The sequence below is a fragment of the Mustela nigripes genome, chromosome 1 (genome assembly GCF_022355385.1).
Source record: "Mustela nigripes isolate SB6536 chromosome 1, MUSNIG.SB6536, whole genome shotgun sequence".
Classification (NCBI taxonomy): Eukaryota; Metazoa; Chordata; class Mammalia; order Carnivora; family Mustelidae; genus Mustela; species Mustela nigripes.
Window position 1 is genome coordinate 36,263,387 of NC_081557.1, and position 27,296 is coordinate 36,290,682.

The window sequence follows — 27,296 nt, forward strand, 5'->3', positions numbered from 1 at the left end:
TGTATGAATTTAGAACCACCTTCCTGATCCCTGCCTCCCTCTAAACGTTCATGAAAACGAATTTCACGTAAAAATAAGCAACACAAAAATACTGAAGTCTCATTCCACGCATAATCACTTAAAAAAGAGAATAAATAACAAAATAGTATCCCTACAATGAGAAAATACCAGGAAAATGGTCTCACAAAACAGAAGGGAATGTAATATACTAGTTCAAAATGAACTTAAAATTTTTAAAAATGATGTAAGTTGTGAAAGAGAAGCACAAAACCTCAGAAAAGAGATATCTTAGGAAAAGAATTAGACATAAACAGGAAATGTCATCTTTGAAACAGATTAAACAAGAAGAAAAGTGTGGGATAATGCCTTAAGAAAATCAAATGCAAAAATAAAACGGTTTTAAATTTTTTAAAAAATGAAGAAAGATAAAAACAGGTTTGCAAGAAAGTGATGAAGTTTGAGGATGGGCAAAAAAGATCGAACATACATACAGTAAGAGTTCCCAAGAGAGGTGCCTGGGCGGCTCAGTCGGGTGGGCATCCAACTCCTGATTTCAGCTCAGGTCTTGATCTCAGGGTCATGAGTTCAAGCCCTGCCTTGGGCTCCATGCTGGGTGTGGAGCCTACTTGAAAAAAAAGGAGAAAGAGAGTTCCCTAGGGAAGAACCCAAAACACACGACAAAATGCATATGAAAAGCTATGAGCTGCGAAAATGTTCTTGGGAAAAAAAATATATTGTTTCATAGTGTTACATATTCATATTGTTACATATCGAAAAGGCATACTCTGTACATGAAAACAAACGTACAAGACATATTCTAGTAAGATTACTAGACTTCTATTTCTTTATTTTTTTAAATATGGAAGGCTTCGCAAATTTGCATGTCATCCTTGTGCAGGGGCCATGCTAATCTTCTCTGTATCATTCCAATTTTAGTATATGTGCTGCCAAAGCGAGCACAAGATTATTAGATTTTTAAAAAGAAAGAAAGGAAATCCTTTGTGCATTTAGAAATAAGTGCATGTTACTTGCAAGGGATAAAAAAAAAAATGATACCATGATCAGTTTGTTTTGTGATAGCAACATTTCATACTAGAAAAAAAGTAGAATAACCTATTTAATATATTCAAGAAATAAAATGTGAGCCAAAAACCTTATATTCAGCCAAAATGTCTTTTGAGTGTGAGGTAAGAAGGAAGCGACACCAGCGCCGCGGTGTTGGAGGACAGTCGTTGGAGATGGTCCTTGATCTTGGATCCTGGACGCTGATGCACACAGATGATGAATAAAAGGGACAAAGAGAACCCCCGATTTTTCACTTGAGCACAAGACCAACGGGAGAAACCTGCTCAGAAGACGGCTTAGTCTGAGGCATGTTGAGCGCAGTGGGCCCATTTCTTCCTTGGGGTCCAGTCCCTCTCTCTGGACTGTGCTCACGTAGCACCTAATTTCAGAACCACCCAGGGCTCTTAGCATCCATGTGGGGTGTGCGGCCCACACACTCCCACAAATTCCACCCTGAACGCTCAGTGCACATTTCCCGGGTGCCCCCTATGTGCGGGAATGGGTCTAGCTGCTTGGGACACACTGGTGAGCAAAACAAACATATCTCTGCCTCTCTCCCAGAGCAGGGGGCAATAAATATAGGAATAATATATGGGAAAATGTTCTTGGGAAAAAAAATATATTGTTTCATAGTGTTACATATTCATATTGTTAACAATATAGGAATATAGGAATATTCATATTGTTAACAATATAGGAATATAGGAATAATATATGGGAAAATACCATGAATGAAAAAGGATAGAATATGTTAAAAGCGGATCATTTCTCTCTGAGTTAGAATAAGTATGGATGAGATTGCTCCTGCGGGAGGCAGGGAGGGAACTGCCATTTGAAAATGAATGAATGGTCGGCTCTCGGAAGAAGTAAGGCCTCGACAGAAGCTTGGGGGGGGGGGGGGGGGGGGGGGGGGGGGGGAGTCAACCATGTTGGCATATGGGTACAGAGCCATGCAGGCAGAGGGACCCGAGCGTGCAAAGGCCCACCTTGGGAGTATGCCTGATTTGTGTGAGAAAGGGTAGGAGATCAGCGTGGCTGGAACAAGGGAATTGAGTAGGACAAGAGCTCAGCTCTGGGCTAGATCATGCAGGGCCTTGGGAGCCACTGCGTAAAGAGAAGCATGGAAGGAATCTTGTCACCAGATGTCAGCTGGATCTGCCTAGCCCCTGTACCTCTCTATGGCCCAACCTGGAAGGCTCTCTCTCACTAAGGGCTTTGTAAAAACAACACACAGATTCATACACAGTGACTTAACCTCGCTATGCAGTGAATTGTAAACTGTTTACTAAACAGTTAATTTAAGTACAATTATTTATGCAACAAGCTATAAATAATTTACAGTGTGGTTACGATATTAACTTCTAACCCCTCCTCACTAAGGCCCTGGTGAGGCCTCAGCCACTTGGGGCTAGAGGAAATGTTGCTTCTCTGATCTTGTTTGAATCTTCCCGTGTTTACATCACCCTGCTTCTGATCCACCCAGAAGCCCATGATGAGCTGCACTGGCCCTGGCCTTTCCGTGCCCTGGGACTTTGCAACACTCCAGCCTGGACTGCTCCAAATTCACATGGCCAGTGTTGAGCCTTCATGACACGTGGTGTTGGGCAGCTCACAGAAGTTCTGTTGCTAACTTGTAACTGACCCATGTGGGCAATCCCAGAACCAGGAAGGAGGTTTTCTCTCCTATAGCAGACTGTGCAAAATGGCTCTTGCACCCACCTATTATGCTGGGGTTGGTCTCTTTCCCTGTGTGATCTCTATGTCCTCTGCCATCTCTGGGGCACAACCTTTGCTCCATGCTGTTGCACTGGAAAGAGTTTTCAGGTTGTTTTCCAGAAACCCCCACTTTCATAATTTACCCTACCCACTTGGATATATAGCATTCTCTGTTCATTAAAATGTCCAGTATAACGTGGTGGGAGAGAGTTAGTCCTATGCCGGACCACTCTAAAAAATCAATTTAAAAGAACCTAGCTTCGTTCCAAGCATGCTATAAAGAAAACGTTGAGTACCTTGCATAAGCCAAGCACATATCAAGTGCTTGCACATACGATCCCCGTTTGGATTCACAGAAATGCTATCTAGTATCCCCATTTTACAGAGGAGGGGAAACCGAGGCTCAGAGAGGTCAATGACAGAACCTAGGCATCCCTCCAGTTCTGCTAACTCCAAAGCCCACATCCTCACCACCCCCCGGTCTGTCCAGGACCCCAGTGGAGTGTGTTGTTGTTTCAGAAAGCCAAGGAACAAGAGTTTGGCTCCAGGTAACTTTTTCCAATCCAATAAACCAATATGTTCATTTGACAGCTGCCCACTCTCGGATGACTCAGAGCCCATCTTGTTAGCTCTGTCAAACTCGGGCATTTTAGATGTGCCCCGGGGAGAGGGGGATGCTGATTAACATTCCCTGGCCTTTCATTAACTAAGGAATGACTCATTCTTAACCTCTTAAAAGGCTCCATGCGTGTCTCTCGGCACTAGCAGCCTACGTAGGAGAGCCGGGAGGGATGACGGTAATAACAGCAAAAACACCTGATGACACACCATCCCCCGGGGCCCCTTCCCGCCTCTGCCTCTCCATAGCTGCAGGCTCGTGCGCACGACTCTCGCCTCCCCAGAGTCACATCCCTGACCTGCCTTCCCCCTCACTCCCAACTTCTGTCCCAGCCACGTGGAGCTCTTTCAGCCCCTCGGCCGTCACTTCCGGCCCTTCTAGCCTTTGCACAGGCTGGCTCCCCTCTCCCATCTCCTCTCCACCCTGCCGAGGCCCATACACCCCTGAAATCTTGTCTGAACATCTCTGCTGAAATAGGGTGCTCCAACTCCGAGGGGAGCTTATGTCCCAGGTGTCCCATGTGTCTGTAACACCCCGTCTTTCCCCCACCCGGGACACCAGCCTTGACTGTTTCACTACTGGATTGACATCTGCTTCGTCCACCGGACCCAAGGGCAGGGCTCACGTCTGTCACGAGCTCCCAACATGGCACCCAGCCCTGGTCCTGGTGTGCTGAGGAGGCTCGGTGTCTAGGGGGCTGAGCTAGGAATCAAATGGGAATAATATTAACCAGCACCGTGACGCAGCCTCGGTGGCTAAGGGTGAGGGGCAAGATGAAACCCCAAAGCATCACTGCTGACTTTCAGAGAGGCTGGGCTTCATGCCAGCCCTCACACAGATGGCTCATGGATATTACCTTATCTGTGTCTCAGAATGACCCTACAAGGAGGGCCATCCCACTGCCTCGAGCTTACAGTTAAAGAAACTGAAGCTTGGAGAGGGAAAGTGAACTATCTGACATCCCCCAGCTCGTAAGGGGCAGAGTCTGACTCTGAACTCAGCCCATCACACTCCAGACCCCACATGCTTAAGTGCTGCTTCCGGCCCTGCCCTGTCCAAATGGCACGTTTAGCACTGTCAGGTAAAAAGTACAAATGCCTTCTCACACACACAGGGTCAGCATCAGGCTGCCCTCCACCTTCAGGGTGCTCCCACAGGGCCTGATGGATAGACTAAAAAGGCTTTGTCTTTCCCATTCTGTTCTCCTTCCTTTAAGGAGAGTCTTTTCATTTGCCGAAGTGGAACATTTAGGAGAATTCACATACTGAATGTGTCTGTTGTCATCCTGGTATCTCTGGATAGTTCTGGAAAATGCAGTTGTCAGTAGATAAATCACCACTAGTGGGTTCTCAAGACCTGGTATACACTGTGGCCAAGACTCCATAGAGGTAAAAGCCTCCCATCCCCAACCCCTAGGAACCCTTTCCTCTACCACACCCAAGCCTCAGGCTCTGGTCAAGATTCTCTATCCCTCAGTTGTGGGCAGACTCCGAGGATGAAAGATCCTTCACCTTGGGGCTCCACATGCGATGCTGCCCTCCAAAAGAGCCCCTACGAGCAGCAGCCAGAAGTTAACTGTCCCATCAGGTCCCATAGCCAGTGTGTGTGCTGGGGCCAGGCCTGAGGCCCTGATGTTCCAGAGCTTTCTGTGTACCTGCTCATCAGCCTGTGCTAGGAGCTGAGGACAAAACCAACCAGAAGAAAATTCCAGAAAGCACAGCGCTCAGCTAAGACCCCAAACAGGCAAGAAAGTACCAGGAATCCACTCCAGTGGTAATTCCAACAGCAGCTAACATGCAATGAGCACGGCAGTGTTGTAAGCCCTCTCTATGTATTATCTCTTTTAATCCACCCTCTCCCCACCCCTGCAATCTGAAAGAGAAAACTATTATTGCCCCCATTTATAGATGAGGAGACTTCTGTCAGAAGAGGCCACATGGTGAGTTAAGTGGTAGAGCCATTACTCAGACCCAGTCTGAGTCTCTGCTCCTGTCAACTAAACACCAGACTGCTATCATGAAGCCATCAAGAAGCTGTGAGCAGGATGGCTGAGGGCCACAGGAGACAGAGGGCCTGACTTGGCCTGGGAATATGTATACAAAGGAAGTGACATTTGCCCCGGTTCTTAGAGAAGAGGAGCTGGCCAGGATGACAAGGGCAAAAAGACCTCTGAACAAATGTGGAAAAGCCTAAGAGGCCTAAAAATAGAAATACACCAAGGATTCTCACCGGACTCCAGCATGGGGGTTGGGGGGCTCTGCGTGAGTGGCTGAGGAAGGACCTAAAGGGAGAGATAGAGGCCAGGTGATCAAAGACCCTGACTTAATTAGTAATTTGGGTTTAATCTTAAAGATAATTTGGAGCCACAAAAACGCTGTAGAGCAGAGCAATGCTATCATTGTGCAGAGAGTTAGTAGAAACTGGATCAAAGCAAGGTTAAGTACAAGAGGCTGACCTACCAGGAGCTGGTGGGCATAAAGCAGAGAGAGGATGGAAGCCTGAACTTGGCAGTGAGTGACACGGGAGAGGAAGTGACTGGTCTGGGAGGGAGAGGAGAGGATGTGAGGGTGAAGAAGGGAAAGGGACAGGCCTGGCTCCTGGGTGTCTAGCCTGGGTGACACAGAAAACCCACACAGGGAAGAGCTAGTTCTCATTTTGCTTGTTCTAGGGCGAGGCATGATAACAAGTGGGGTACACAAGGCCACAGCAGATGGGGGGCCCAGACCTAGACAGAGGTCTATCAAGGACACCCCAAACTTTTTCAGGGAAGAGACTAGGCCCAGTGAACCCGGCATGGCCCTGCCACAAGTCGGTCCCCCCCCTCCCCCCAGCCACGGCCACCGTGCCGCCACATAATAAGCTGCTCTTCTCAATTTTGTAGTCTAGGGACCGCGACTCATTAAGGTTTGGACTGCATTAGTGCTCAGCATCCCATAATTGCATAGCTCGCCTGACTCTCTGTCATTAGCTCTCCGCTCTCTGGGCTCCACCTCTCCTATTGGATTTGCTGACTGACCCCAACACAGAAAGTCTGGCTACACGGGGCAGCTCTCACCGTGCAGTGAGGACTGCCTGCTGGCCCTGAACCTCGCAGCTCCCGGTGCTTTGACCATCCTCAGCCATAAATTTTGAGCTACCATTTCCCTACACATGACCTCTTTCCTTTGCACGTCCAAACGACTGATCTGATTACTCACAGAAGAAGGGAATTGAAAATTGAGGTCAAAGCAGATGGGCTGGCAGCAAGTCACATTCCCTTCATGGTGGAAAACCACCACAGTCAGGACAGGGTAGGGTCTCTGGCCAAGGAGCCTGAGGAGCCAGGGGTCAGGGCCCAGGACTGGGGTTGGATTTTCTCAGTCTCCGGCACGAATTAGAATCTGAGTCTGACACTGTCAAGATTATCCCCACCCCTGGAGAGCAGGGAAGCCATCGACAGACAGTGAATGGGACTCCCAGGAGCCCGCCCAGTTCTCAGCAGAGAGCCCTGGAGACAAGCAGATGCTTGCTCCCTGAGTAACCTCCTTGTTCTCTGATGGCAGCTTTCCTGGACATCTGGAAGAATGGGACCAAAGCCTAAAATCTGGGTTTTCTGTAGTCTGACAGATTTCAAACACAAAGCCAGACGTAACCACAATCATCTCAATATACCAGGGTACTGGTAGGATGATTTTTTTTTAAGCTGGAATTATCCAGGGTGGAGTTGGAATAGGGGAAGAGAAAAGTGTATTCTCATACCAAGAAACTACAGTATGAAACAATGGGGCCCCTAACCTGTTTCTAAAGTCAGGGGGAATTAAGCACCCATCCAGCAAGCAGGGAGGCTTATCAACAATAGAGCGCCTTCTGTATACCAAGTGCTCTTTCCTTCAGCCCCTAATAGCACCACTGCCGTTGGAGATCACCACCCCCATTTTATGGGTGTAGAAAGGGACTCAGAAGCATGCCATGACTTGGCTAAGACCTCACTGCTAATAGTGTAATAAAGCTGAATGGATCAAGGGTTTATCACATTCTGGGCTCTGTGCTAAGGGCTTGATTCAATCTTAATTGTTCACTTAACCTTCAAAATAATCCCATGAGGTACACCTAACCGAGATTTGGTAGGTTAAGTGACTTGGCCAAGGTTACACAGTGGATAAGTAGAAATATGTGGAAATAAGAATCCAGGCACTCTGAGACCAGAGCCTTTCTATGATTTTGCAGCTCTTGGAATTCTTCAGCAATTGAGCTGACGCTCAATTCACACCCTCAGATGCACAGCCAGCACCCTTTCTACTATGGTAGAATGCCCTTCCATGACATAGCAATACCTTTTTAAAACTTAGAATCATCAAAGACTATGGCGTGTCCAGTCATTTTTCAAACCCTTACCCCATTTCTTTCTGGGAGAGAATCGGATGTGTGTTGTTTGAATTCAGGACTGAGCTGTGGCCTAATGGCCCCATCATCACATACCTCTGTTTGCACCAGAAAAACTATCAGAGGAGGGAAGCCAGGGAGACCATGCAAACAGAGGGGGAAGTGACCTGCTCGGGACTTCGGCTGCAAAGGGGTCCTCTCCTATCCCTCCTTGTCCTGCCTCTGCTTCTATCTCTTGGATTGTCCCCTTCAGTAATCAAAGCCCATCACTGGGGAAAGGTCACTGTTCCTGACCCTTTAGATGCCAAAGGGAACAATTACTCCCAGCTCAGCAGACCCACGCCCTGACACCCAGCTGCTCGTACCAGTTTTTCATCCCCAGCTACATCAACTGGCCTGGCATCCAGCGCTCCCCCAAAACACTGGGGGTCAACAGTTTGTGGAAATCTATGCTGACACCCTCATTGATTCATTTTAATCTCTATTCACTTAGAATGGAACTTTATTCCTTCAAAGTCCGAAATTTGGATTCCTCTGCCCTACCCTACTCTACCCGTTGTGTGGAGTGTTTTCTGTAAAAACAAAACAAAACAAAACAACAAACAAAAACCACTCCACTATGCCAAGAACACTTGGTAATGGCCTCCAAACTTTACCAAGCACCCCCACTGTGCCAGCACTAGGCTAGAGTGCTGCAATTTAAGAGGGAGGCAGTGGGAGGAGGATCTCCGGGAGTGCAGGACCTTGCACAGTGACACATTCCCTCCACCCAGAGTGGCACCTGGCACACCTCAGGCATTGACAAGTGGAAGAAGGGATGTTTAGTCCAAGCTATGATATCTGAGAAAGCTACCAGGCCAACACCGGAAGGGGGCTGTTGAGTTCCTCAGGAGAGGAACCAGAGTTGGAAGATGATGGGGAGTCTGATGGGAGAAACAGCCTGTACGAAGGAATGAAGGCATGGGACCACATACTGGGAACATGGCAAGTCCTAAGAACAACCAGAGGTGTAGAGGTGGAGTCAAAAGCAAGAATGTTAAATTACAAAGCACGTTCAAGTGCTAGGGGTCATGGATTTATCCGTCTTCTATCCCATCAAAGCAGGGCACCCTCTTCCCCTACAGAACATTTCTCCTGGTTACACCAAGGGACTTCCATAAAAACTGAACAAGGCATCCCCTCGGATGCTGGAAGGGGCTCCCATGCCAGTAGGTCTTGCAGTTTCCATCCCAGCTTCAAGGCAAACACTAGACCTCTTTGTGCATGTCACAGGAAGGAACGAGAAGACCTTGTTTTGGTCAGTGGGATTGCTTTCCCAGCCCTAGGCATGAAAGTGTGATATTTTTATCCAGAAAAGGGGACTGACTATCCAAAACTCATTCACAAACTCCTAGCGTGCCAGAACTAGAAAGGTCCCTGGGGAAACTTTAGCCTACTTCCTCGTCTTCAGAAGAAGAAACTCAAGCTCAGAGAGGAAGAAGGACTGTCCAGTGACACACAGCAGGTGAGTGCAGGCCAGGGTTGGGAAGAGAGGAGGGCGGGGAGGAAGGAAGGAGAGGAGGAAGGGAAGCCTCTAGTTTCTAGTCCATACTCCCCACTGCACTGTGTTTTCCTGCAAGAGATTTAATGATGAAATTGCAGACTTTTTTTCCAGTAAACATAAAACCAAAGACTAAAAATATTTCTGAATTACTTTTCTTTAGAAGAAAAAAAAATGTCTCTCCAGCTCTCTGACTCCATCAGCCAATTAAATCTTTGGCTTCCACTCAGAAAGAGGATTTAAATTAATCAAGATAAAACTAGCTGACTCTTTCCCTCCAAGCAGCAACTTTCTACCAAGAAGAATGAGAGTAGTTTGCTGGAGACAGGAGTGTGTTGGGGAAAAAAACAAAATCCAAGCCATTTAATTTAACTTCTCACACTCACCTGAGACTCCTCAGCCATTTGTCCTTCATTCATCAAACATCTATTAAGTATTTATTCATTCAACAACCACTTATTGAGCTCCTTCTGTGTGCATTCTAATTACAGGAGCATAGCTATGAATCAGAACGTAATTTGGCCCTCAAGACATGGACATTTGTCATTGAGTAGGGTGATGACGTTTACATAAATCATCACCCTACAACCCAGGGCCTGGCCCAAAGTAAATTCTTAGCCCAAAGTAAATCTCGTTTGAATGAATGAGTGAATGAATGAAATCAGGGTTTACTACAGATCACTGCCCCCATGAGAATTCCACCGGGACTAGGACACAGCACTTCGAGAAACAGCTTAAGAAACAGTTCAGAAAAGGCAGGACTTCACAAATGGGCAGGTGGGCGTCTGAAGAGTATTTTGAGAGCTCCATTCACTTCTCTGAGCCTCAGTTTCCCCACCATCATGATGGGATCTGAGGAAATTTCCAGCACTAACATTTGATTATTTTCTGAGCCCAGTTCCCGGTACTTTATGGGAGTTTAAACCCAATCTCTCTTCCTAAAAATAACTATTGAATCATTGTCCCTCTGCCTTCTCAAGGTCATGCCTGCGTTTCTGTGGATTTCTCCTGGGAGATGAGAGAAGGAAGTGAGGGAATTCGATTCTAACTTTGATTGGCCTTCCTCTCTGTTTAAACAAGAGAAGAAAATATCCAATTATCCCATTGACAATTACAGTCTGCACATTTCACCGCAGGCATAGAAAACAGGCCAGCAGCAGAAAACCAGCCACAGCCCAGGGGTGCACACATGCAAGCCATTATCTATTCGGAGACAGGCAGGCCTGCGGTGGCCCCCAGTGGCTCAGAAGCTGGACGGCTCCTTGCCAACAGGCCAGGCCATCCGGGAGGCTGCGTGCCATTAGGGGCAGCAGCCCCCATCCCACCGTCTCAGACTCCAGGCTGAACAGAAAGCAGGGGAGAAAGTGAGTCACTGACAGTGAGTGATCCCAAACCAAAGACCCCGGCTGTATCCTTGTACACATGCAGTCCTGATCAGGTCAAGAGCTAAATCAGTGAGTTCCACGAGGGAAGGGACCATGTCCAATTCTGTCACCATCATGTCCTTAAGCACACAAGCATCATACAAAGCCCATGATCTGCATTTGAGATGAGCAGGTAGTAAAATTTGTAGAAGGCTAACGAGTATGACCATCTGAAATAATGTATGAGTGGTTTGTTTGTGTGATGCCCCCAAGAAGAAAGAGACTATGGGAAAGAGACTGGTTAGGGTACTGGCTAGCACTTAGGCTCAAGCGTCATCTGGAAACATCTGTCTAAGCTCTGCTCTTTATAAGCTCTGACCTTGGGCAAGCCTCTGTTTCCTCATGGGGCACATGTATGTGCTGTTTGGATTCCCCTTTAAGGAAGGACTTGTTGCCTCCAGCTGCTGGGGGTATCATTAACTAACTGCCTCCAGCCATCAGGCCCTCAGACTGTCTCAAAGCCACCTCACCTAAGGTCATGCCTTGTCCACTGCTGCCCACGTGAATCACATATCAAGTGGGGCATCCCAAAGGCTGCTTCCCAAAGGCTGTGGTCACCCTGGCCAATGCACAAAACTGTGATTCCAAAGCTCCCTGTGAGGATAGCTGAAATCACTCAGCTCACCTTCTCCCTCCCCCGGTCCTGCTTCTGTCCTCTTCTTTCCCCAGGGGCTTGGACCCAAAGGCACTCCCTATTAACCACCCTGAATTCTCAACTCCATCCCAAAGGCTGCTTCCCAGAGAACCCAACCTGTGACCCAGCATTCACAAAATAGAGATAATAACCAGCCCACAGATGCGCTATCTGAAAGGCAGGTTTGTGGGGGAGCCAAGGTCACCCGGCGGGTAGGGAGGAGCATTGGGACTTAAGTCCAAGTCTAATTCCAAGGCCTGTATGCTTTCAACCCCTTAGGCCCACATTAATGCTTCCAACAGTAGGGTTTTGTTCTTTGGCTTGTTCATTATTTTTTAAATCTGAAAGCTTTCCAACAGCTTCAGATGAAGTTGGAGTTGAGAACCCTGACCCTCCCTCTCTGATTGCCCACACCAATTCAGCATGAGATCCCAGCCCCTGATGTGACACGCTGGGGTGCCCTGCCCTCTCTCATCTCCCCGGAGTCCACGCCTAGATAGGTCCTTTTTGGTGCTATTTATTCCTAAGGGTCTCCAATACCAAAGGCCTACCACATAGGAGTCACCCAAGTGCTGGCTAATCCCACGCAATTCGACAATATTGATTTATTTTGCATATTGAAGTGAACAATGGCACTTTAGAGTGAAATTCAGTTTCAGCAGAACACAGCAGAGAGAAGTCAATTATCCAGCATTAATTATGTATGTGGGGACAATAACTGTGGTGATATTCCTCACTCTCGAGGCCTCTAGAGCTCGGAACAAGAGGAAAGAAGAGGTAGCTGCTATTATCTGTCCACAGTGCAGACTGGGTTGGGTAAATTAACCCTCCTGACATCCTGTGAATACACATAAGCCTTCTTTGGGAACATGGTCCATGCACCTGCCCCCAGAACACATGAAATTAATAGGCTGCTAGGCCCAGAGATCGCATTTCCCCAATATTCTGGCCAGGCCAGGCTCTGAATATACTAAAGGAGCTAGCACCTTCTCTCTGTCCCTCCCCCACCCTGCCCCATCAGAACTTTACGGCTGAAGACTGTCTAAGCAAACCTCTTCTCAGGTTGCAGCTTTGTGGTCAGCCAGAACTCTCATGGTCACGTTAGACCAGGACCTTCCTCCCAAGGCGCGTGTGTGTGCAATATCAACCAGAAACCCTAGCCTGCCTCCGAAAGAAGAGAAATCCAATTTCTAAATCATTGTCATGTAATTTAAATTTCTGTATTCTTAAAATTTCTGAGAAAATTGGAAGTGAGGGGGGCTGGGGGAGAGGTTCCCCAAGGCAGAAAAGGTGCGAGGGTCTCATCTATCTTTGCCCCAATTTGCTACCCCAGGGACCCAGTCCTCATCTGGACAGCTTAACACTGATGGGGCTGTTCCCATGTTTAGGCAGGTGCTTTATACATATTATCTTAAATTCTCTTTACAACTCAGTGATGTAAGTGTAAATATCTCCTTTTTATAGATGAAGAAACTGAAGCCCCAGGTCACATCTAACATGCAACAGAACCAAGAACTAAGTTGAGACTATCCTGGTCCTTAACCACAGTCCTAACCTGCCCTATGAGAGCAGCTTCTCCTACCCAAGCACAGGGACTGGTGGACCATCCCAGGACCCACGAGGCTCAGAGGAAGGGTCCTAAAGCCCTGTTGTGTTGGGTGAAGTCATCAAAAGGACATGGCGCCAGATGACCCGTGCACATGACCCCGGCCATCAGAGGCTCCCCCCACCCACCCCATCCTTGGGATGTGCACTCCATTTGCCTTCCCCACTCCCAGAGGCTGCCCCAGGGATACAACCTTGAGATAGTGATGAGATGCTGAGACCATCTGGATAATATACGCAACTGAACCCACTTAAGGCCTCCGTATAAACTTTTAAGATCTGGTGGCAGGTGCAGAATCCATGTGTCTTGCTACCGCTGAAGACAAGCTCCATATGTAAGTTCCCTTGCCAGCTAAACCTGCTGCCCACCAGTCTGGAGTGGTCCGCCTCTGTCTTTGGTCTCTTCCTGCTATCTCCTTACAGAGGCTGGTTTCAGATTGCACCTGGGAAGTCCCCAGATGCTTCTGAATCAACACACCGCCCATCTGGTACGTAGGTACCAACCTATTGCCTGGTCTGGACAGGAGCCAGGAAGACTGTGATTCCACTTCATCTAAAACAGTTCCACTTCCTCCTGGTTTAAAATACTGGGAGTGTCTGTGGGTGATTTCTTACTTTCTCATTGAGGTCACTGGCCAAGAGGGGTCCAGGAAGGAATTTCTAGAAGACTGCCCTGAGAGCCAAGGTGGACCTCCAAAGTCAGCAGGCACTCGATAAACAAGAGCACCCCCTATATAGCGTACCCTGCACTACAGACACTTTGTACCCACTAATTCCTTCCATTCACACATGAACCCTATGAAGTGGATACTCTTTTCATCTCCATTTCATACATGAGAGAACTGGAACCGAGGGGTGGATGGAGTGTGAGAAGTTGCACAAGACCATACAGTCTTAGAGGTAGACCCTGCCTTTGAAACCAGGCTGCCATGAATTCAAAGACGAATGGCCACTGCCCACCCTGTGAAAGGCCATTAGCTCTTCCAACACACATGGATCCCAACGGGTCTACCTCTCACAATCTCTGAGCTCGGCCTAAGGCATACTGTGTGGAAAGATATTTGGGCCCCCATAGGATCTCTTATTCTCAGCGTCAGGCTGCACAGAAAATTCCCACCTATATCTCTAACAGGGTTTTCTATTCTAAATGGCACACACAAGCTATATGTCATACCCGTAAGCCTTGCTGCCATGATCACTTTGGGGGAGCAGACAGATGACCTCATAAAGGTTAACCCAGTACTAGTAGACTTTCAGCAAATAGTCAATATTTTTTTCCTGATTTTAGAAGCAACACACACTTATAAATATACTCAAAACCCAAGCTATGTAGAAATAACTCAGGTGGATGTGGTTAAGGACAAAATAAAGTTCAGTTGTCCATGATGCCTTTGATATGCAAAACAAAACCTACAAAACAAAAACCAAACAACACAACAGTGACTTAACAGTCTTACGAGGGCTACTTGGATTCTGTTACCTCAAAATGGCCCCATCAAAATGTCTCAGAAACAAAAAGAAAAGAAAAAAAAGAAAAGAAAAGCAAGACGGAAGCCTCGAACACTCATTTGCACAGGTCCTCCGTGATCAAACCTGCATGAGAGAGGAAAGAGCCTGGTCTTCCCACGACTGAAGCATTTCCAAAGTCACAAACCTTTCAGGGCCAAAATCAGGACAGTCCTGGGGCAACCGGGACAGCTGGTCACCACAGATTCATTGTTCTGGTACATTCCCCTTTGGTTCTCATTCTGACCTTCAGGACCAGCCAGGTCCCCAGGTCTTTCAGCGTGTGAAGTCACCTCTGGTGCCCCCGTCTCTCGTTTCCACCTCATCATCTGGGCTTCAATTTCTGTTCAGTGGATTCCCCCTCCTCCTCCCCATCTCTCACCCCCAACCCATCTCAGGACAATAAATATTCCCAAGGATCAGCTCTGTGCTCTGTTCCCTGTCTGGTGCCCTGGGAGAAGGAGAGGATACTTAAGGGTAGGCTGTCCCTTTCAAGAGACTCTGAGAGAGGCTTCCATAACCCCGAGGGTCCCCAAGGACTCCAGCCTCCTGGCTCAGGTGGGATCGGGAGCCTCCTCTGGGATCCCCTCTCTTAGGAGAACATCCCATTCAATCATTTGTTTCACTGTCTGCCTGCATCACAGACTCCATTCCAGCTCCTTGGGGGACTGGACATGCCTGATTCCTCCATGTCTCAGGGTCCAGTTCTATCAGGCTCTGCTGAGTCAACATGGCATCCCCAATACCTTGCCTTAAGCTTCCTGTCCAGGACAGTGCACAGAGAGGCGGGACTACCTGCAACTTCAAGATCCTGGAGCTGGGCCTCAGGCAGAGGCCTGACCCTAAGAGACGGGACTTACCGCTGACCAGGCAGAGGGATGGAGTCCAGATGCCGGCCTCCAGGCAATGCCATCATGTTGATCCCAATTTGCAGCAAAGCCTTCCCACAGCGGTCGTGACCCTGGAAAAAGGGAGAGCAGGCCAAGGTCAAGGGATGCCCTGAGAGAGGAGGTGCAATGATTTTCTCTCCCAGTTCCTAGCTACAAAGGAGTCAAGGCAGGTGTGGAGGAAAGGCCCCCTCACCCTCTTCTTTTTGAACCAGCTTAGACTCCACTGTCCTCACACAAGTAGTGTAGGACTTAGTACTATGTCCCAAGCTTGCTGGGAATCCCTACAATCTTTTATTTCCCATTACTAAATATTTGCCTGACCCATCTTGCTTTGTTCCAAACATCGGGACACATAGACCAGCAAATATTACATAATACGTAATTATACTTAAAAAGTATCTATGGTTTATCTGGAATTCATATTTATGGGCATTGTGTATTATTTGCTAAATCTGGAAACTCCACATGCTAATTCTCCATAACCATCAGAGCACTGGGTTATTCACTTCGATTATGCCCGGGAAATGTGACTCTGTAATGAGCATGGTGGTTGCATCCCCAAACCCATTCCACTTCAGATGATATAATTTCACCCAAACTGCTACTAACTGGTTCAGGAATAGGCATGGGACTCAATTCAGACCAATGAGCCATGACAGAATTGCTTCCAGAAAAAGTTTTCTTTCTCCTAACTGCAAACCACAAGGAGACAGTATCTGTCCCGCTGGACCTGAGCAAGGAAGCACGTCACTTCATTGCTGCTGGAGACCATCTTGCAATCAAGAGAGGACCCAGCTGGGAGAATAAAGTTGCCACACAGAGAATAATAAATCTGGGTCCTTGATCCCTGAGCCACTGAATCAATCAGTGATCCCTGGAGTCTGGCCCACCCCTAGGCCTATTATGTAAGATAATAAAGTTCTTGTTGTTTAAGTGAAGATTGTGTTGGTAGATAGCCAAAAGCAGCCTAACTGATAACGGTAAACCAGGTTCTAGGGGCCTCCAATCCCAGCACTGAGGACCTACCTGGTGTGCCTGTGTCTCACAGATTGGACCAAGACAAGAGCGTCCTTCCACCTGTTGGACTCCTCCTGTCACCTATCCCTTCCTTGTTCCTCCCTCTCTGCCACCTCCTTCTCCAAGCCAGGGAGGAAGCCCTCCCCGAGGAAAAAGGAGATTCTGTCGCTTTTGCCTGGGTAGAGCAACCCAGGAGAGGACTGGCCATCATCTGGCGTGCCCTGAGCTGAAGAAGAGCAGATTTCAAGACTTTCTGAGAAAACACAAGTATAAACTTGTGGGAAGAGAATAGCTAGGAAGGGTAAGATGAGTCCAGAAAAAGTAAACTCTTACTCCATGATTACAAATGACCCTTATGAGAAAAGAACGGAGGAGGACTTTAATTAACAGTGGCATCGTTGGACATAATGTACCCTTTATGATGCGTGGAATAAAGAAGAAAACAGTCGATCTGGAAAGTATGGGAGCCAGGAGCTCAGAATAAACTAGGGCATTATGTAATTGCAGAGACTCACTCCCACTGCCTATTTCCTGGTCTGCGGGTCCCACCACCCTATAAGCCCCATAACCCAAGGGCCAGCCATGCAGCCAGCATTCTATGTATCTGTTGAAAAGATGAGTGGAATACATTTTTAATACCTTTATGCTGAGCCCGAGTTCTTTTTCTGTAACTGAGAATAATACTATCTATTGTATCTATTGTCAATGCTATCTATGATAACAGTGACCTGATTTAAGGACTGTGCAAGTGTCAGGCCAGGGTGACAGTGTGATAAACAGTAGCCCTTTGTTATTCTTATGCCTGAGAGTCTGCTGTACGCTCAGCCCTGTGGTCCGCTGAAGGCGATGCAGAAAATGAGACAAAGCCCAGAATGCTTTGATCGTGTTTGACGAGAGCCCATCAACACCGGCAGTATCGCCATTGTTATCTCTAGTGTCATGATCATGATTGAAAAAGTGTATTTTGGGGAGCCAGTGAGTCAGCAGTCTGAAAAGGATGGCACATAAGAAAAAGCCAGAAACAACAAAAGGAGGTAACTGTTCCCCTTCTGACGCGCGGGACCAAAGAAACCCAACAGGAAATAGGAGCTTCGCAGAGTGAATGCTACGACGTCATCAGACAGCAGTGCGCAAGCAAATCTTATTTTACCTCCACTCCATCATCAAGCAGAAAGGGATACAGCGTACAAACAGGGAAGGGAGGATTCAAACTTATGGGCTCCAAGGCCCTTCAAAGGGTGATCTAGTCAGGGTTCTGTGAGGAGATGAAGCATGTCCTTGGTATTGGGGGAGCTTTGGATCCGATCAAGTTGTATCTGATGCCCCCAGACAAAGGGACAGCTGTCATGAACAGAAACCTGGATGCAAGAGGATGACCTGAATTTCTAAGAGGTAGATTCTAGAAACACAGCTCAGTGACCCTGAAATCCTAGAACAGATTCCTAATTGCTGATCCGTAAGCCCCGCAGGCAGAAGCCAGCCAGAGCCCAGGAGGAACAAATCAGGCCCAGACAATCGGCTTCCTTTTCATTAGGGACCGTGGGCTCCTAGCAGAGGGGAACTACGACAGTAAACCTGGTATATCTTGATTTCGTTAAAATGCCCCGGTGAGATGACCTTGTTCATCCACTTCACCCCTGGCCTCCCAGCAGTTGTGCCAGTGGAGACACCCAGCAAACAAAACCTTGGTTCCTGGGATTGCAGGTTTTCCCAGGGGCTGGGGAAGCCTCGTGAGGACGTGTGGGTTGCATTTCCATTCCTGCCCTATCTACTGACTGTATTATTTATGCCTGCCTCTTTCCCCCAGTGGGACAAGGCTCCTTGATCCCTGAAAGCACATCTTGCTCAGTGTGAGCCTGGACACAAGATCCTACATGATGACCTGCGTGGTAGAAACCAGGATTGTGAATCAGACCAGCTCACAGAGGAGCCACCGCTCTTAGGCGCTGGCGATGGGGCACAGGTAAGAGAGAACATCTGGAAGGTAAGATAGGAAGTACCAAGAGTTTAACCCAGCTGATATTTTTAAAATATCTCTAATAATAATAATGGCTAGCATTTATTGAGTGCGTGCCATGAACCAAGCACTGTTCTAAATGCCTCATATAGTATTAACTCATTTTATACGATCATCATGCCCATTATGGATGAGACTCTGAAATTCAGTGGTGGTGTGTGCATTGCTCAGGGTCACACAGAGGACTAGGGTCCAGGCTTTAGGACTTCGAGGGGAGGTCCTGGAGCAGATGGAGGGATGACGACAACAGACAACAAACAAATGACAGGTGTCTGCATTTGCTAACCGGAAGCCCGACTCCCTTCCAAGGTCACAACCACACCTAGCCCTCCAACTCTCTTCCTTCACACCAAGTGCCTCCTTCTGCTCCCACCTCCCTGACTGGGAGTCCTCCAGCTTCGTCTGGTGCTGGCCCTCTATGACACAGCCAGAGGACAGAAGAACAGTCCTTAGAAAAATGAAGCAGATCGCCAACACTCCACTCAAACGGAGGAAGGAAGAGGGGCACACCTCTTCTGTCCCTCATTTCTTGGTTCCTTTTGTGAGAGTCATGTGAACGGCTGTGGGCCCTAAAGGAATCGGGGATGAGGAAACCACAATCCCAGCTAAGGCCTTAAGTGTCACTAGCTTTACAGAGAGACCTGTTTCAAGCATGCAGCGCTCATGGAAGTTCCCACAGCCTGCTGCCTTGGCAGCCCCCTCCCTAAGCCCTATGCTGGGTTCATTCTAGTGAGCAGAAATCCCAAGTACGATGCCTCCTGACAGCATGTCAGAAAATGGATCAAGGTAATCCCTTTGCTCCCCACTGTCTGTCCTCAATGGTGTTGCAAAAAGAAGTTGGATTGGGGGATCTGACAGACCTGGATTCAAATCCTGACTCTATACCAGATTAGTGCATGACCTTGAGAAAATCATGAAACCCCATGAATGAGGTTACCTCAATTATACCTGCCTCCTAGGAGCTTCATAGGGGTTAAATGTGATCACTTGCAAAAGCCCCTTAAAAGTTGGGAAAGGACGGGAAGAGGGAAGGGAAAAGAAAAGAAAAAAAGAAGAGAAGGAAAAAGGAAAGGAGAGGAAAGGAAAGGGGGTGATAAAGGGAAAGAGAAGAGAAGAGAAGGGAAGGGAAGGGAGGGGAACAGAACGGAACGAATCATGTGCTTGGCACATGGCAGCCTCAAAGAGGAAGTGTTCTTCGTGGAAGGAGGAGTTGAGAAATGTGTCTCAGGGCAGAGATGCTGTCTTGTCCCTGGGAACAGTGGAAAGGACACAGGCAGGAGTGAGTGAGAAAGAGGAGACTCCATCACTTCCGTCCCCACCCCACAACCCTGCCCAAGGCGCTTCCTAAATCATCGGCAATCTCACCCTCAAGGCTGCAGCCTTGGTTCTCTGGGGGCTCTCAGCAATGCCTCCCCCACCAGAAAAGGGTAGTTTACAAGACAAACCTGAAGTCTTAAGTGCCTCTAATTTAATTCAATGCCTGCTGTGACAACTGCTCATTTGGACAGCTCATTTCTGTTCCTGCCTCTTCTTAGAGGCAGACCTTGCTCACCTCCATTTGGCAAACAAGCCAGCTTGGACTCAGAAGGAAATGGTGGGCGATTTACAGTAAATTATTCAGTTAGAACCAGGATGGGAGCGGCTTCTGCCATTGTTTGATGGACCAATCCTGGTATGGTTCAAGGCTGGGCTGGGAATATTTAATCTGCAGAATCCATTAGGGCTGTCAACAAGGCAGGACAGTAAATATTGTGGAAAGAGGTTAAGTTCCGCTCTGTGCTAGGTATAGAGAGGAGGCAGCTGGGGCAGTGGGTGGGGGAGGAATGAGAGGTGGGGATTCAATCAAGTCCCTCATTATGTGATCCCCCACCCCCTCAATATTTCTCTTAGAATTTATCACAATTGTGATTAAACAACTGAAATTAGTGGCTTTAAGTTTTCTCCCTTGAGGATCCTGGGAGCAGGGACTGGAGGTCTGTCCTGCCCACTGCTGTATCCCCCACACCCCCTCTGACAGGTGCCTGGTGCACAGTGATCAGATCGATGAACTCTTATTGACTGACTGGGTGGGTTCTTACCGGAACCCCAGTTTCCTCACTGGTAAGAGACAGGTGCCTATATGCTGTCACGCTGTGATCAGTACTGGTTGAGAGGGTTGTGGGAGGGCCTTTTCCAACCATACATGCTGCAGGGAGAGGGCTTGGCATCCTAACACCCACTGAGACAAAGCCACTTGCCCCTCCTGAGTTTCTGTGGTCCTCACTGTTCAATCATACCTGGCTGAGCAGGCTCCTTCCCCACCATGAGCTCTTTGCTCTGCTAGGCAGGTTCTCCCAAACAGACAGACAGACAGACAGACAGACAAGAGACAGTTGCATGACAGCTGCAAAAACTGAGGGACAAAAGAGGGATTGCTAAGGGATGTCCAGAAGGCTTTCCAGCTGTGTTAGGCAGGAATGGAAGGTGGGGAGAAGGGGTCACGGCAAGTTTCTCAAGGCATGACCCTAAAAGTGACCCTTGCAAGAGGCATTTGAAGACAGAGGAAAGGGGAAGGTGCTAAGGGAAGAGTGCAGGGGCAGAGGGAAGAGCATGGGAATTTCAAGGAACTGCAAGTGTCTCTAGAAGGCTGTAGTGAGCACTTCAGGCTGGGGGAGGGGTTTAGGGGCAACTCTCCTAGTGGCATGGGAATGCAGAAGAAGGAGTGACCACTTTCAGCGGAACTGGGTCTTATGTGCAGGGTGGGATTTTGCCAAGTGAAGATAAGACAAGGACATCCAGTGCCAAGAGAGCAGTGTGAGAAGTGGCAAAAAGACCAGAAAATGAAGCAAGTATTCAGGGACCCAGATTCCTTCATGGGGCTGAAGGGAAGGTGCCTCTGTGGCACCTTCTTTGGATGCCAGATTCCTTGGGCTCTATCCTGTGGGTAATAGGGAGTCACTGAAGGTTGTTTGAGTAGGGGACTGAAATGATCAGAGTGGAATTTCAGCTTCCATGGTGACCAGTAAGTGGAGGGACTCCAGGGAGTGAGGCCAGCAGCAGGGGTCCATTTGAGAAAGATGCTACTCCCACGGGGGACCACAAAAGTCCTGGGGTTAGAGCCATGGGGACTTGCAGGAGAAAGGAGGGCAGTTACAATGAGCTTTAGGAGGTAATGACAATGAGCTTCCCTCCTTGCTCCCTCTCAAGGCCCTGTTGATCTGCAGGAGGGTGGCAATAGTCATCGAGACATTTCAGTATTGCAAGCTAGGGTGGTCAGCATCCTGCAGCAGTCAGATATCTGACTCTCTGACTCTCATTTGCAGGGGAGGCACAAGAAACTAAGGAGGCGGTCACCTAGCTTGAATGGACTACTGGAACCTACTGAATGGACTGAGCCTTATGAAATACAGACAGAGCAACTCTCTAGAGGAAGCCCGAGTGACATTTTACAGCTGTCAGGCAACAGGGTCCAGTAAGTGGACAGAATAGACCTCCGGGCTCCCAGAGCTAGGCAGCCCAGAATGACTATGTGTCAGGTAGGGGCCACCTACACCTGAGCTCTGTTCCTCCATTCCAGATTTAGAACAGTTTCAACAAAGCACAGGCAAGGCTCCGAGTTTCCCCCTGATTAACTGGATACATCTATCTTCTAGGCTTTACCTGAAAAGTAACAAGAATCCCAACTGCACAAATATGTCAAGGGTAAGACTATAGCCTCCAGCCTCCAGCCACAATCTAGGTAGCCTTCCCGGAGGAGCTCACATCATAAAGCTAGAGTATTAGAATTAGTAGGAGGCCTTAGGGATTTCTGCTTTGTAATAATAACTATAATGATAATAATGAGAAGGAGAAGAGGGAGAAAGATTTAGGGTACAAACATTATGTTAGACATTATGGTAAGTGCTTTAAATTTCATCTTCAAAATACTCTTGTTATCCCCATTTTTCAGATGAGGAAACTGAGGCACAGAGATGAGCCTGGGCAGATGGAGAGACCCATTCAGAGAGGGGAAGAGATCTGCTTGAGGTCACATAGCAGCTGAGCTATATCTGGGACATGAACCCTGGTCTCCTCACTGCCATCAACTTCCCCATGGGAAATCCAAGGAAGGCTTTTGTGTGATTAGAGCACTGAGAGACCCACCCAGGCTCGGAGTGACTTACCCTGGGAAATCAATGGTTCTGGCAGTTCTCCATCTACAAAGTGGGATACTTACTCATGCTCTTTCTCTTTTGCTGCTGCTATCAACACAGGGAAATGAAAAGTGGAGAGAGAAATTATAGGGATTCCTAGTCTAATTAGGCCCAGTTTTGGAATGAGCCAGGCAGCTTGATGCAGACTCCCCAGGGGTCTGAGAGAAGGAACCAGAGTCAAGATCTCCCTACAAAGTTCTATGTGCCCCAGTCCCTAATCAATATGACAGCCCATCCTCTAAATGGTTCCAAATTGTCAAAGATAAGCCCTAGGCAGCCTTTCCTGAAGGAGCATGTATAACAGTCCTGGAGGAAGCCCAAATTCCTGGAGACTGGAAAGACATGCTGACCCCCATCCTATACCCCAGGATGGGTCCTTCCTGGCTCCAGGACTCCAACACCCCAGCTGCCCATCAGATGAGCGCCCAGCCCTGAACCACAAAAGGAAACTGTGGTTGCAGGCATTTGGGAGCTGGACTTGAGCTGCTGACTTTCTAAGGGTCAGAAGTGAGCAAGTGGAGCCCCAGACCTCCAGGACCTTTGACAGAGCGTAGCCCCTGGGAGATACTCGGCTGGACCTTTTGGCCACCCCAGTCCAGACCTCTGTTGCTTAAGATTATAGATTCGGAGTCAGTTACTAGCTGTATGATCACGGGCATTAAGTGTCCTTATCTGTAATGCTGGGTTTATAAGAAGGACAATGGAAGCAATGGTTCCTTCCTCAGGGTGCTATGGTGTGGATCATTGAGATCCCGTGTGCACCCAGCACATGGGGTGCTTGATATAAGACTGGTTCTATTTCTCTCCTGGTGAGGACAAGTACCTCGCAGTCGGGGAACAGCCAGATGGAGGCCATGCTACAGCCTCCTGAACTATATCCAACTAGTCAACTGCTTTTTACTCTTTAACTTTTTAATTATCCCTTCTTACTTTCTAACTTTTCCTGATGTGAATGTTAGCCAACTGCTCAAACGTTCCTTAGCTCTGATTTGCAAAAGTGAGAGCTCTCTCTCCCTGGGCCCAGATCCCAGGGTGCTAAAATTAACAACCAGTATACTTTAAGCTAATGACTTACTGGTCGTGACTGCCACAAAGAGACATAATTTTCAGATAAAAGCCATTAGAGAAAATTGAATAGCTCCAGCGTGGTGAAAATTTGGATACATCTTGTTTCATAAATCACACTCAGAGGTTACACTGGGCAAGCTATTTCCCTCTCTGAGTCACGATGAGGCCCCAGTTTGAGGGGTTCTATACACCCTTGGGAAAGAAGACATAGGGGAGAGAACCATGCAATCTGGAGCATAGAAGGAGTCAAACATGAACAGCCCATTCACAGAATGTTGTCTTATTAAGACTCTTTTAAGTCTGATATGTCACATGTCCTAGTAGCATCCAAACAGTGCAATGCAAGGTGTCTAGTACTGAGTAGGAACTCAATAAATATTAGTCATTACCCAATAGGGGATCCCACGGTTCTCCAAAAACATCGTGCCCTTCCATAATGCTATGCATTGGTCATGGCACTGCCACATGTCCAGACCAAAAGGGCATCAATTCTCTTCTTCTATCTCCAGGTAATACCAATGTTTCAGGACTCAGTTCTAATCCCACCTCATCTGAGAGGCCTTCTCCAACCACTCTAACTGATAGTAATTTCTCCCTCCAAAAAGTTTCCTAGGAATCAATGAAAGTGGGAGGTCTTGAACAGTTTTAAATTATATTGTAATAGAAAGTATATTTTCTCCATGTCCCTCTCTCTTCCCCAGTTGACCTGTTAAGTAATGCCACAGTAACTGGAAAGTCACAATACAGCAAGGCCAAAAAAGATGGAGGAAGATGAGTCCTGAACACTTTTTGGGGTAGAGCCACCCAACTCACATCAGTCCAGGGGGGGCGGTAAGTAAGAAACACACACAATGTGCTAGACCACTAATATTGGGGGGTTGTTTGTTATAGCAACTAATCTGAATTAACCTAATTACAAAAACTAAAATAGATGTTATACTTACGGCATCTGTAAGTGTGCTAGACACAGAAGTCTCTCAGTAAATATAAGCTCCTTTTCTCTTCTTCTTCAGCCTTGGAGATGCTGGAATACTGTGTCTATTGACAGTGAACCCTCTGGACCCTGACCCTAGTTCATGTACCACACAGCCAGAGTCCAGAAGTTGATGAGTGAGAGTAGGATGGAATAAATACCTACAAACGTTCGAAGTCCCATCAGTTCCAAGACTAAGATTGTTTCTCAGCCACTGCCTTCTCTGCTCATATGCATCCATTCACAATAATAGCTAAATTTTATTATACTCAGGCGGTTCTCAGATGCATTTTTTTTTCATATTTTAGCAACTGAAATAAGGATGCATGTTTCAGTCAATGGTCTCTTGGCACTGTGTCACAGTTTAATTGAAAGCGTATTTTCTCTTTGAAGAAGTAACAGGTCATCTTATAATCTGTAGCATCTTAAATTCAATGACATATAGTACTGGGCACTTAAGTATATGCCAAGCACTATTCTAAGTGCTTCCCAGAAATAAATTCATTTATTTCTCAAAAAATCCAAAATAATCAGTACCACTATTATCCCCATTTTAAAGATGCGGAAATGAAGACCCAGAGGGATTCAATAATTTGCCAAGGCACACAGCTAGTAAGCTGAGTGGCAATAAAGATGACACCCTCTCTTTAAGGAATTTCATACCATGCCACTGTTTTTTAGCTCCTGGTTTTGAGGTGACTAAATAGAGTCCCCTTCTTATAGAGAAAGATCACACATGAATTTTATGTTTGGCAATATGGTGGATCACATATCTAAAATACTTCTCCATAAGAAGAATTTGGAAGGACTGATAAAAGTGTTCTCAATGTTTTTAAAATGCATCACAAAAAGATAAGCAATCTGGAGAGGCCAGGAAGAAAGCAAAAGCAGGAACCAGAGGTAATAAGCAAGAACTGAAGGAGCAAGAACTGAAGGGAGTTTTTGCCCTAAGAACATCTGCTACTGTACTCCTTAAGCTTCTGTTTCACATGTGTATGGGGCAGGGAAAACTAGGCATAAAGCCTAGGGGTTAGGGAAGGAATCAAATAGGGGTCCAAAAGATCGGAAGCTCAATGTTGAGAGTAAATGAGAAATAATCTTCCATACAGAAGAGGCAAGAAAAGTGTCCCAAATTTTGCATTGAGTAAAGGGAAGTAAAATCTCTCCCAAGAATTAATGACCACAATATGGCCGTCATATAGGTTTGTGGCCTGAATTCACACTATCTGGAAGGGAGGGACTCAATTAGAGAATTAAGTTTCAAGAAATAAAAGAGAGTCTTGGAAATATTTTCAAGGAACAAAGGCTATAAAATATGACCAAGCAGATTTGAGAAAGAACCAAATTTGAGATGGAACTTTTATAAATTAAAAAATGTATAATTAAAATGAAAAACTCACTGGACAGATTAATCACAGCTAAGGAATGAATTAGTGTACTAAAAGGACAAAAGAAATGATCCAAAATATAGCTCAGAAAGACAAAGGGAGAGAAAACGTGAGTGAAATAAAGCTAAGGAATAAAGAGTTAAGTAGTCTACCAAGTATTTAATCAGATTTCCAAAGACAGATAAAATATAAAGAACAGAGGAAAAAGTGATATTCAAAGAAACAGTGGCTGAATTTTTTCCCAGAAATTTTGAAAGACAAAGCAACTTTCAAATCCAGGAATGCCGATGAATTTCAAGCAGGAAAAATACAAAATATATACACACCCTAGAAAACTCCTAAGACTAAAGAACACCAAAGATAAAGATTTTAAAGCAACCAAAGGGGGCAAAAGAGGAGAGAGAGACAGAGACTCAGAGAGACAGAGAGACAGAGAGAATTAGACCAACAGGTGACCACTTAAGAGCAACAATGAAAGTTAGCAGGCAATGAGAAAATATCTGATTACAAAAAATAATTGTCCTAAAATTCTATATCTGTAGAAACTCTTTTCAAGAGTAAGGATAAAGAAATTTTCAAACAGGTAAAACCCCACAAAGGAAATTCTAAAGGATTTCAGGCGGAAAGAATATAATGCCAGAATGGAAGATTTGAGATACAAGTAAGAATGATGAGCAAACTTACTTGTAACATTTGAGTAAATCTAAACAAACCTTAATTATAAGAAACAATTACACCTCACCTATGAGGTAAGGGGAAAAAAGATAAATTCAAAATACTGTATGCAAATTCCAAAGATGACGAAAGTGTTCTAAATTTCTTTTATTTGAGGAGAAGGAAAATAGAGATGTAACTTTAGCCTTATTAGGTAATGATTAATGCTTTAATATCTAGGGTTACCTCATTAGGTTATGATAAATGCTATAATATGTATGCATAACTAAAATAATTTACATAAAAATAAAAATAAATATTACCACTCAAATAAGTTAAAAGGGGAAAAAAATAAATGAGTAATAAAAAAAGCAACAAAAAAGAAGAAAAAAGAAGTTTGGGAGGCTATTATTGGTGAATAATAGTAATCACAGTAAGGGGAGGACAAATTAAACGAGCTAATTGTAAGCAAAGATTATAAAGTGTGCATTCCACTTACCACATTTACTCACACACACACACACACACACACACACACACAGGAAAAGAGAGAAAGAAAAGTAGAGAAAAAAGTGAGAAAGTGTGCCATGTTCTGGCAACAATATCCTGAAAATAAAAAGACCCAAAACAACTTAAAGTTAAATGC

At 46.5% G+C, this 27,296-nt stretch overlaps 1 protein-coding gene and 1 non-coding gene across 2 annotated transcripts in view; both read right to left on the minus strand.

Moving 5' to 3' along the window:
- INSC (INSC spindle orientation adaptor protein) overlaps positions 1-15,415 on the minus strand; it is an 87,993-nt gene extending 72,578 nt beyond the window's left edge. Inside the window, exon 1 of the mRNA XM_059388811.1 lies at positions 15,332-15,415. Coding sequence (XP_059244794.1) covers positions 15,332-15,387 — 56 coding nt within the window. The 5' untranslated portion in view covers positions 15,388-15,415. The remainder of the gene's footprint in view (positions 1-15,331) is intronic.
- On the minus strand, positions 854-960 carry LOC132009239 (U6 spliceosomal RNA). Its single transcript, XR_009401834.1, has one exon. It is a non-coding gene; the product is annotated as a U6 spliceosomal RNA (small nuclear RNA).
- Positions 15,416-27,296: the final 11,881 nt, after the last annotated feature.